Here is an 11,856-nt window from a genome sequence, read left to right on the forward strand (position 1 = left end):
TGGTAACTAGGTAACCTTAACTTTCCAAAATATTTTATAAGACCATCAAATAAACAAAGAATGATGCTTTCAGACACCCAACATACATGTTTATGACTCAGAAAAAATTAAGTGCATTGAAATGCAGGGTTAATTTTCTACAACTGTCAAATTCAAGGGAATATTTTTTTAGACCTACTTTCGTATGCAACCGGATGTGCCGTATCATGATTTGGTGGTATTACACCTAAAGAACACCTAAATGTCAAATAAACTTAATGTAATTTTTTTCCCTCCAATTGCAAGTTATTTCAAGCATAACTGCCAAGTTTTGTTTCAGTCAGATCTATAGTTTCAGAGAAAATCACTATAATGTAAGGTCATATCCTACGGCGATTTCAGTCTTATTTCTTCGAAAAATCCTTTTTTCAGTGTATCATTATAAAATGCAGTGTTGACTAATATCTGATCATATACTCATGATCTAAGCATTCAAACAATTAAATAGGATACAAAAGACAACTTTAAGATAATATACAATTTTATTGCACCTTTTAGAGTTCATTTGAAGGTCTGTTTTGGTCTGTTTTGGTCCATTTTCCTTCTTCCTTCTTTTTTCATCAAAATTTGATATCTTTTGCCTAAAAAATAAAGCAAATGTAATTATTTTCCCAGAAAAAATGAAAGAAATGTAATGTCAAATCAACAATTAAAGTGTTTTAGCTGAAAGAACTGTTTCTATAAATGTTAACAGTCTCCACCGAAGTTTCTATAAGCCCTTATGTGTAACTTGAGTTTTTGGTCTGTTCCCCGAGTATGACAAATAACGGTTCCCTTTCAGTCAATCATAATTGTTACTGATATCAAAATCATTTCATTTATTTATTGCAGTATATTTCTAATAGATTTACACCTGAAAAGTCCACTTTCTTGTATTTTACATTAAAAAATGAGGAGAAAGAGTAATAAAAAATACATCAAAATGGTTTTAAAAAGGGTTATGTCCCTTTGAATGCTGGTAAAAAAAAAATTGGTACGAATTATAAAATTTAAGTATGTGAGACTGGATTCTGATGTGTATAAATCCAAGGCAAGTGTTTAGATGATGTTTTGTCGGTGTAAAATACAGATGGCACAATGGCAAATTGTAAACTTTTGCGGCCAAAACAAAAATAAAACATGACATTAGTTGATACATACCTCAATGCTAAAGTGTCATCTGCAGACCAATTCACATATAAGATTTTTCAACAGAATGCTTGTCAGATTCATGGTTAACACTGAAATGAAAAATCACATGTTGTATAAACAAAACTGTAAAGGTGATTTAAAATTTGACACAGAGGCTCACGTAAAATGGGGATTAGCATGGCAAGCTATAAGAAAGGTCGCAATGTAATATATGTATGTTGATTCAAAAGTGTATTTCATAAATTAAATTATATCATATGAAGAAAAATAAGACTTCTCTTTAAAACCATTATTGTTTTACCATTTTAAATCAAACAGTCTTGGTAGGGTTTGTGTTTTCGACACCTTGTTGGGTGTGTACCACGACAAACTTGGCGGTCTTGGTTAATATGAGGCGGCTCGAAAGACAAGTGCTCAGGGTTAATGCATCTCTTCTGATGACACAGATGAGACACATCAAATTCCTCTGATAGGTCAAATTTCTCAGTGTGCAACATGTATGCAAATCTGTGACCATACAAGGTTCTTTTTTTTCTGTCCCAAGGAAACCTAACACTATACACTGAATACAGCCTTGTCTGTCCACCCATTTGACTTAGCAAACACCCGTAAACCCCCATTTCAAGGCAATTTTCCCTCAAACGTGCTTTCTGTGTCTCAATCCATTCCGAATAGTCCATTTTTACAACGTATGAACTAGTTTAGTAATAATTTTTAAAAATGAAAGTACAATAAGGTCACCAGTGCACGTGTAGTTTCCCTAAATAGGTGTAATACCACCATTGATTTTCCCCTATTAGTCTTTGTTAAATTGGCACTTTAAAAAAAAATGTACAGTATTTACCTTTATTTCAACCAAAGAAATACTTTGCATGAATAAAGTTTAATCCTGTCCAGTGCTACAGTGAAAATTTCACACTACATTTCATTGCATATAAGAAAGTAACCAGCACCGGAAGTAAACAACCCAATTTTTACACTATTATTTACTGGTTACCTGCTTTGGTAACTAGGTAACCTTAACTTTCCAAAATATTTTATAAGACCATCAAATAAACAAAGAATGATGCTTTCAGACACCCAACATACATGTTTATGACTCAGAAAAAATTAAGTGCATTGAAATGCAGGGTTAATTTTCTACAACTGTCAAATTCAAGGGAATATTTTTTTAGACCTACTTTCGTATGCAACCGGATGTGCCGTATCATGATTTGGTGGTATTACACCTATAGCTTTGTTCGTTGTCGAAGATCGTAGAATTACCTGTAGTTGTTTACATCTTCTTGTTTGGTCTCATTAATAATAATATCACATCTTTTATTTTATTTTTATGTTGACTTCCTGTTGAATGTCCTAATTTTTAATTACGATTTTGCATATTTTTTAATTTATTTAAGATAGGGCAGTTTTTTTTCGTTTGTTTTATTTTTTTGCTTCAGGATACTTTTTGAACTAATAATTGAAGCATAATAAGATAATAAGCTATGTACGTAATAATAATTGACATACAATATTTTATGTAACGCCATAGCTGTGAGTTATTACAATTGTTATAAATATTCATTAAAATGTTAAGGTCGAAGTATGGGATGAATTATAATTTACTTCAAAGGCTTTTGTTTTGACATATACAATATAAGTTAGTTGAATATCTCGAGCACCATGCACGTGTAGGAACCATGTTAATATATAGACATAAAGGTTCATATGTAGACAGGTAAACATTGTAATTGGGTTTTGCATATACTTTTTTTGAGAATTCCGAACAAACAAAATTTATGCAATATCAGCATTTGTTATTATATTATCGTCGTCCTATCTCAAATTTTGTACAGACATAAGTATAAATCTTAAATTCAAAAAAAAAAGTGATTATCAAATAATATCAAAAAGCCGAGCTTTTGTCAGCAGAACTTTTTAACAACAAATTCCAATCAGCAAAATGTTGAATAACACACATATGTAGCATGTAACTTTAAGCAAAAGTCAAACTTTTCTTTGAAATACCCTGCTGTGAAATATAGATGAAAGAAAACAATTAATCCTACCTTTAATAGTCATTGTTTAATCAGACATACATTTTTGTAAGTAAATACAAAAGTATGTAAAAAGAAACATTAAAAGTGAAATGTTATCTAGATTAAGATGGTCTTTGAGAAAGATTTTCATACCTGATTAGACCAAAGGCTATCCATGTTCGTATATTTTTTTATCGAATTAGTCTCATCTTATTGTACATTTGTCTTATCTCTTGGATACATAAAGAGTCCTTGATCTCAGTATGAAATTTTAATTCAGAACCAATGGTCAAGATATTGGTAAATGCTAGAAATAACTACTTTGCAACCGAAGGGCAAAATTTAAATGCATTTTAGAACGAGATCATGTTGAGGTGAAATGAATATGAACCTTGCTTTGAACAAGAACAAGACACAGAGTCGAACTTTAACGCCAAAGTTCAAAATGTACTCTGCTTTGCTTTGCACATACATTTATTTACAAAGGTTTCCTAAACGCACTCATTGATGTTTTTTGCGGCATAACATAAAGTTAAGTATATTTTATATTCTCTTATCTCTCAATTACTAGTAGAAGCATTACAAAATAACAAAAAAAGAAGATTGAAAATGAATATTTTTAAGTGGAAATACTAATCATTTTGTTTTTTGTTTTGTTGCATGCATGATTGATAAAAGGTTTATCCGACTAGATATATAAGTATAAGTATAAAAGCTAATCAAAATTCACAAATTCTGTTGAGAACCTCCAAAAAACATGCCCTTCAGCTTCCTACCATATGTCAATATTTATTGAGAAGATATCAAGATACAGAAACTTTACGATAAATGTCAGGATAACCTCTGCTAAGTAATATGAAAACGCTAACATGATCCATAATATATTCAGACAGACAACTAGTGAAAGGGATGAGGAAGGCTTTAGCTTTAAAATATGCAGTAATTGTTATGGACAATGAGTCAGAACATCCTTTATTTGCCAGTTTTTACATAAAACGTTCAATAAGCAACTGATTTAAACTTTTAGATTATGATTAATATGAATCATTTGTATTAGTTATACACATGAATAATTTATAAATTTTGGTTTTTTCAATATTTCTTTTAAACTACTTAATTATTGCATATATGGGGAATCTTTTAAATTACCATGGATGTTATAAAAAAGGTAGATTGTAGTCATTTGAGTGGTTACACATGATTTAAAAAAATACAAATATCAATAAAGATGGTATAATAGTAAAACAAAAAGACAAGAAAAACATATAATGGGCATATGAAAATACTGTGGAAAAAAGGACATTTTATAAAAAAGTTTTTGAACATTTTGATACAGAATATCGTCGCAATAGAACTAAAGGTCCATCATGCTCATGGTCACAATTTGAAGACACGACCTTCATTCAGAAAGGTGTACAGTTGAGATACGACCTGCTCATTTGCCCAGAAGGGAAACTACAAAGCCAATAAAACCACATATTTGTTAGAGTACAGTGCATACATGACCGATTTGTTAGATTAAAATCAATTTTGGTCGTATCTGTGCCAATTAAGAACTTTTTTTTACTCTCACGACGGTTTGTCTTTCTTCGAAACAGACATGGTTTTAACCTATTAGATGTTTTATCTTTCTTCCTCTTGATAAAGAGACGATAGCTTTCGGAGACAAAATATCATATGAAAGCTTTCATTTTGTTCTAATGTCGAATATATTTATGTTTGATTTTTGTTTGTCCTCATTGTTCATTTTATCTGTAATTTATTTTCCCCAAATGAAAATAGCTAATAGTAAATACACTCTCCAATTGAACTTGTCCAATTGAGACAATCTTGGCCTGAATCATTCTTAGGTTTCTGACAAATTTCAGTAGGGATCTATTTTTCCATTGTCTAACCATTGTGACCGTCATAGAAATATAACAACGACAAAATATGTCAAAATAAGTCCAATAAAACCCATCGCATTTGGTAATTATTGAAGACCTATTCCATATTTTAACACGGTTGCAAAAAAAATAAATGAAACATCCTGTAAAGGTTAATCAGACTTTGAGTAATGCATTTATTATCCCTGAAGAATGACAGTCATTTTCCTAAAAACTATAATGCAGGAAATACAATTTCTTAGAATAGTTCGAGTTAATATCTTGTTTATCAAAAGTAGTCTTTAGCAAGCGATGCAAGATGAGTAATACCTGATTCTTTGAGACATAATAATGAATCGTGCTTTATTGTTTTATTACACAAACACCAAAATGATATATAAAACAAGGCAGGAATTCATTGTCTGAGATTGACTGGTACCAACGATCGTTGTGATTGTCCCCATCGTTGTCTCCAGGGTTGTAAGCTACCAGTTCTTTGATTCGATAATGGCCGTCGTCGTCTTGAATTTGGATTTTGTCGCCTTCTTTTCCCACGTGTTTCATTAATTGGAATCGTCCGTGATCTACTAACTAATAATGGAACCATCCCTGGTGATCTTTGTGCAGCTCTTATTGGTGCTGCAAGCAATGCTCTTACTAATGGTTTAAATCGTTGTGTGAAGTTAAAATGTTTTCGAGATTTTGTTTCTGTCACTGTATCTATTAATTGGCCACGCATGTTCAAAAACGATGCTGTTTCCTTAATATTTTTTTCTGTTAGCTTATTAAGAGATAATGAAGGAAGCAGTATATTACTCACCCAGGGAAGTAGAGCGTTTGATTGAATTGAGTTTGGTCGATTCATTCTAGGAATTGAAATCGCAGGTAACTGTACCCTAGAATTCTTTGAATTTTTTGCTTTAACTATTGCAACCGGCAAATAATGTGCCGTTAGCTCCAGAGTTGGAAGACTACTTATGTCAATTGGAAACTTATCTTGTAAAAGTGGCCCTTGTGTAACTGTGTTTTTACTTAAAATTACCCCAGGATAATCCCTACCATCAAAATATGTTTGTCGAATTGGTTTAGGTAATTGAATTGGAGGTGAAATAAAATCACTAGAAACAGATTCTTTTGGTTTACTTTCAAATGATATTAAGCCATGATTGTTATTTTTTATTTCTGAACCAGTGAAGTAGTCCAGAATGTTATGATGGTTGTTTATGCCATGCCGAAGTCCAAATTTATCAGACGATTTTGAAGGAAAAGTAAGTGATGTTTGGGGGGACGCAATATTATCTGTAGAAAACATGTGGAATATTGGTTCCTTTATTTTAGATGGTAAGTAGTCCGTTGCTGGAAGTTTGTTTACAAACTGTTTGTAATCCTGTAGTAATCCATATTCGTTTTTACTTTGAGAGCCATAATTATTTGATGAACCATAATCACTATGTATGGCTTCGACTCCTGCGCTCGGCCTCAAGTCATTCATTGTTTTTAGGAAATTGCTAGCAGAAGAAGAGAGATAATGTGAACCAACAGGTCTTTTCAAATCAGTGTTAAAAAGACTAAAATCCAACGACTCAGGTTTAGAATATGCTTGAAGAGAATGTAAACCCCGTACTTCACTTATTGATTCTTCACCGGTTGCCTTTTGTGTCCTTTGTTTTGGTTTATCGTCCATTATCATTTCCTGCAATGGGTGTAAACCTTGTGTGATCATATCTATTATTTGTTTTTCTTGTGCAGCTCTATCAATTTTCTTAGTTTCCATAAAAGGCTTCTTGTTAATTTGTTGAACAAGCTCTTGTGAAGGTGAAAGTCCAAATTGAGTTTTCGTCTGTTTCTCATGAAATTCTATTTGTTTTTTTCTCGCCTCTTGTAATTCTTGAATCCATTTTCGTTTTTCAAAGCTTTGTTTCCAGTTGTTTTTTCTATTAGGATTTAAATCGCTATTATATAATGTGTTGTCCAATGGTTGCATCAATTCGTTATTTCTCTCGGACTGAATTGCTGGAAAGTTGTGCTTTGTGTTATCGGCTAGGTTGAAAAGATTATCAATCATACTAACTTCTGGTAATCCAAACTTTTTTACATTTTGAGGATCAATTCTTGGCTTAGATCGTGTATTAGTGGAAAATTCCTCCGAATGAACTACTTTAGATTCAACTTGTCCTATTGTTGATTTTAATTCTGTTGTATGAGTTGTTATTGTATTCTTCTCATGTGCAATTAACCTGGCTGGTCGTATAAAGGCTGCAACACCAGGGGCATATATAACCTGGTCATCACTGTCTGCTTCATTGCCAAACAAATCATATATAGTATGGGCGTAGTCATCACTAACTTTGTTACTTTGATGCTGTTTTGAAGGTTGGAAAACGTCAGGAAGATCAAATAATACATGTTGTCCTTTCGAGTCTCCGAAAAAATTACGTTGTATCTGTCCATTTGCATTGAAGATTAACAATAGTATGACATGTGCAAATATTAACTTCATCTCTTCCTATTCTGAAATAATCAATACATACATAATAAACCATCTTAACGATCATTTGAAAATAACTCTGCTTCTAAGTGATAGGTGGTGTGTTGCAAAAGATAATTTCATAATTTACAAATTTAATGTCGAAAATATCTTGCTCACGAACACAATTATATATTGTATGTATAATGTAATGGTTAGAGCTTTCAGTAGTGGATTACAGAAATGAATAAAAAAAATCCATGTTCAAATCTAAATGCGTTCAAATTAACGTACATTATACTGCTGTAAATACTTCAACTAAAGTTTAAAACCAAAAACAAATAAAAATAAAGATCAAAAGTGCACTTGTGTGTGGAATCATTGTTTAGTTAGGGCACTTAATTACAAGGAAACTGGGCTTTGAACTAGCGTTTAGCAAATGTTTTAAAGAGATCATACCTTTCCAGTTGTTTTTTTCAATACACTTTTGTGTAAAATCACTGCCCCAGGTTAGCCCTAACAAACGTGGTTAATCCTTCAACATTCTGCGTGTGCCTGTAACAAACAAATAATTAAAAAGGAACAAAAATCCAACACCAGATGAGATAAGATTTAGTACCATGAATATTAAACCAAGGTTACAGGTGAGTTCTCTATAATGGAAGAATGAATATTAAGGATTGCCAAAACTTAAAAGCAGAGATACATATATAACTAACACATATGGCAGAAAAAATGTATGGTGCATACTACCAATGGAAACACATTTCTAATTCTGTAATTTGCAATTTAAAAAAAATATTTATTAATTAGATATAGTTGTGTTTTAAATTGTATACAGCGTTATTTCAAATAAAAACATGTAAAACAAAAAGACTATTTACTTCAGGAACAATAGCCTTGGTAAACAAACAAAAAATATGAAGAGAAGCTGATGCGGTATAATTGCCAATAAGACAACTCTGCACGACAAACAAAATGACACATAAATTAACAACTAAATGTCACCATACAGCCTTCAACGATGACCAAAGTCCATGCCGCATAGTCAGCTATAAAAGGCCCCGAAATGACAAATATACAACAATTCAAACGAGAAAACAAACGACCTAATTTATGTACAAAATATTAAACAAACAAACAAGTATGTTACACAGCAACAAACGACAACAACAGAATAACATGCTCCTGGCTTTAGACAGTCATATACAGAATGTGACTGTGTTAAACTCTTTTGAATGCACCAGCAACCCTCCCCTTAACATAAGACAGTGGTGTTACAGTACGATATACAATTAATAAACTATAAAAAGGGTTAACTCGTCAGAATAAATGCCTTTTTCAGCTTGCTGTTTTAGTTCGGCATGACTATATTTTATTTATATTTTGACAAATTACAGAGCATACAAAATGTAAAATTCTTAATAATTAAAATGCAGGGATATTTGTTTATTGTATACAATAATTGATATTCCCTTAATAAGAAAAAAAACAAAATGTTTGATAGATAACAAACGCCATAAACAATCGAACCAATAAAAATAAAAATAAATATTGACTTACTTTCCTAAATATAAGTGTTTTTGAAAACCACAACCATATACTATTTTAAACATTACTTTTATTTTTAAATTTTCAACAGTGTCAGAACTTTATGAGAATAGAAACGGTCTGTAAGGTGGGTGTCACTGCATAAACGTCAATGTTGTGTATTTTACTGTTTTTCTACCAGTTAAAGTCAATGCATAATATGAAAATACGTTCAAACGTGTATGTTGTTGTAAACACTGTCTTTAATTAATTAATTTGTTTATATAACTGTCACGCCAGTTGCATGAACTGCTTTTCATAAATGTCTGGATCAAAAGGGCGATAATCGGTGGTCTAAAAGCTCAGAAAACTATATCGTTAAAACATCAACCATATTTAAATGAATGTATGTTCAATACGTCATTAACCTTACTAGAAAAAAAACACCATTAATTATAGGTAGTGCTGTAATCGGTCTAAAATAAATATCCGATTAATTGATGAAATTGATCTTAGTTAATATTTAAAGAAAATGACAAAAACTGTAACTGTGGGCGTTTCTTTTCTGATATTAAAACACGGAAGTGCAAAACCGTAATTGCCTTACCTGTTAAGTGTAAAAGACCAAAACCTGCTTGCAGCCTTCATGACAGTGAGCTAGGTGACATTGCTGTCATGTGTTACTAACAATTTTTACATTTAACATTAAGTGTTTATTTGATCGATCGTTTCAAATGAAATATCATAATAATGATTATTATTTACAATGTTAACAAATTTATTACTCACTCGTATGATTTTTGTGTATTGAAATGAGAAATACCTTTCTGGTTTTTTTTATCTAAATAGTTCGCTTTGTTCAGCTTGAAATCATTTTCGTTTGTTTTGATGAAGAGGATGGTGTGTTTGGTTAATATGCAAACTACAAAATTATAATCATTTGATAAACTGTACATATTTACAACAATTGGTTGGTGCAACCGTGCACCCGTTGGATAGACGTATATCATATCCGTATCACTGTTTGAATCATATGATTCGTCATTTTATTTCCATTTATACAGCTTAAAATCTTAAATAAACAGTGAAGGGAATAAAAAAAATTCAAATCTGAAGATTAGACGTAACACAAGGTTCTTTTTTTAAATTGATATCCTATATGTTTTATGAAATAAGTTTGTTTTTTATTCCTCTTGAAATTGTTTATGTAATTAAATGTGGATTTGGCGTTTCATTATGTTAATAAAATCTGGCTTACCTCTTTGATTTATAGTTATAATGGTGGAACTAAGAGGCACAGTATGAGAAACCATGTTTACTACCCAAAAATAGTGTAAAAGTTATTTGTTTTGATAAATAATGTTAACAAACACATTGTAACATCATCCAATAAAACTTACAATAAGAACCGGAAGTGGTAATTACTTCAATTATAAGCATAAATAATGTGTTTTTCCTGGAACGTGGTTGATGTAAAATTTTATATATCACAATGGTTTGTGAAAAGAATTTGAATTCAAATAATGATGAGTTTTCTGATTTTGTCAAGAAAACCTATGTGTAGGTATCGGGCGTTGTAAAAAATCATAAGTTTATTGTTCATAAATCAGAGACAATTATATTCGACGAACTGTATTTGTAATAATTAAACTATAATGATAGACATGACAGCAATGTAAATGAAATATGCTAATTATTCGTTTAATGTTTGATTTGATAATGAATATGATTAATATTTTTTAAGTTAAGTAGTGCATCTGTAGATACTATAAGGAAAACATACATATTTGTAAATATTTTGTGAAGGACCAATATATAGTTTATTGAATTTTAGCTGATAATTATGGTCGGTAATTTTATTCATGCATTTGGGATTTATTTGTGGTACAGTATTTAGTTTTTCACAATTCATTCCTTGTTTTGTCTTTATTTTTTCTTATTTAATTTGTAACATCTGCTATGTTAAAAGTCATATAAGTCGTTGTCTTAAATTGATTGATTGCTCTTATATTTTTTTCTTTAAAGTGAATTTTAGGTTTTAAATTTTCATATTTATACAACCGGAAAAAATTAAGGCAATAAATTAGAAAAAACGTTTCAGGGCAAAACTGGTCAAACGTAAAAGAAAAACGTGAATATGATGAGAAATTTCAAGAATAATACCGATGATTACATAAATTACGCATATACTTGTATGTTAAGCAATACATTAAACACTGACAAAAAATAATAAGCTTAAGATTTTGCTTCTCTGCAATAAAGTTATGGTATTGTAACCTGTCAATACTTATAACTTGGCATTGCATAAGGCTATGATTTTCCATGAACTATTATGAATTATTTGCCGTAATGCCATTAGAAGTTAACTGACTGTCAATTTTGTCTTAAATCACATTTATAGTTAAAATTATGCTTTGAACTAGCTCTCAGTAACTGCTAGTTATCTTTGATCGTCGTTAAGTAACTTTTGTCATTTTGTTATGTGTTTTTGTGCTTATTAGAGATCGTATAAGAGGTACGTGTATCTCATTTCAACTAATTTCAAAGTATGTGTTGATGTTGTACACTTAAACCAATGTCCCAGGTTAAGGGAGGGTAAAGCGATCGTAAGCATATTCAACTCGCCACATAGACAAAAAGGAAGTTAAATATCAAAATCTGCCCAAGCGCTTTTGTGTATTGCAATAACCTAGTAATCAAACCGAAATAATGTGGGAATTGCATAGGATCAATCTTCTTATAGTCGTGTGTGACACCAGCTCAGATGTAGAGCCTTCAATATTTTATTGTTGGTCGGCGTGAT

General features: G+C 31.1%; 1 protein-coding gene and 1 long non-coding RNA gene across 5 annotated transcripts; both read right to left on the reverse strand.

Annotated features, from left to right (window-relative positions):
- Positions 1–526: 526 nt before the first annotated feature.
- On the reverse strand, positions 527–2,396 carry LOC139512811 (uncharacterized). The gene is made up of 3 exons (XR_011662339.1): positions 2,015–2,396; positions 1,180–1,259; positions 527–620 (listed from the first exon to the last, which is right to left on the reverse strand). It is a non-coding gene; the product is annotated as an uncharacterized lncRNA (long non-coding RNA).
- A 3,016-nt stretch (positions 2,397–5,412) lies between these two features.
- LOC139512812 (uncharacterized) lies at positions 5,413–10,432 on the reverse strand. 4 transcript variants are annotated; one of them, XM_071300731.1, is made up of 3 exons: positions 10,312–10,432; positions 7,983–8,078; positions 5,413–7,562 (listed from the first exon to the last, which is right to left on the reverse strand). In XM_071300731.1, the coding sequence occupies exon 3, from the start codon at positions 7,554–7,556 to the stop codon at positions 5,472–5,474; it is 2,085 nt and encodes a 694-aa protein (XP_071156832.1). In that variant the 5' UTR covers positions 7,557–7,562; positions 7,983–8,078; positions 10,312–10,432; the 3' UTR covers positions 5,413–5,471. The 4 variants fall into 4 exon arrangements, with proteins under 4 accessions (XP_071156832.1, XP_071156830.1, XP_071156831.1 ...); XM_071300729.1 differs by having other exon boundaries at positions 5,413–7,567; XM_071300730.1 differs by lacking the exon at positions 10,312–10,432 and adding an exon at positions 9,661–9,768.
- Between the last annotated feature and the right edge of the window lie 1,424 nt (positions 10,433–11,856).

The sequence above is a fragment of the Mytilus edulis genome, chromosome 2, assembly GCF_963676685.1.
Source record: "Mytilus edulis chromosome 2, xbMytEdul2.2, whole genome shotgun sequence".
NCBI classification, from domain to species: domain Eukaryota; kingdom Metazoa; phylum Mollusca; class Bivalvia; order Mytilida; family Mytilidae; genus Mytilus; species Mytilus edulis.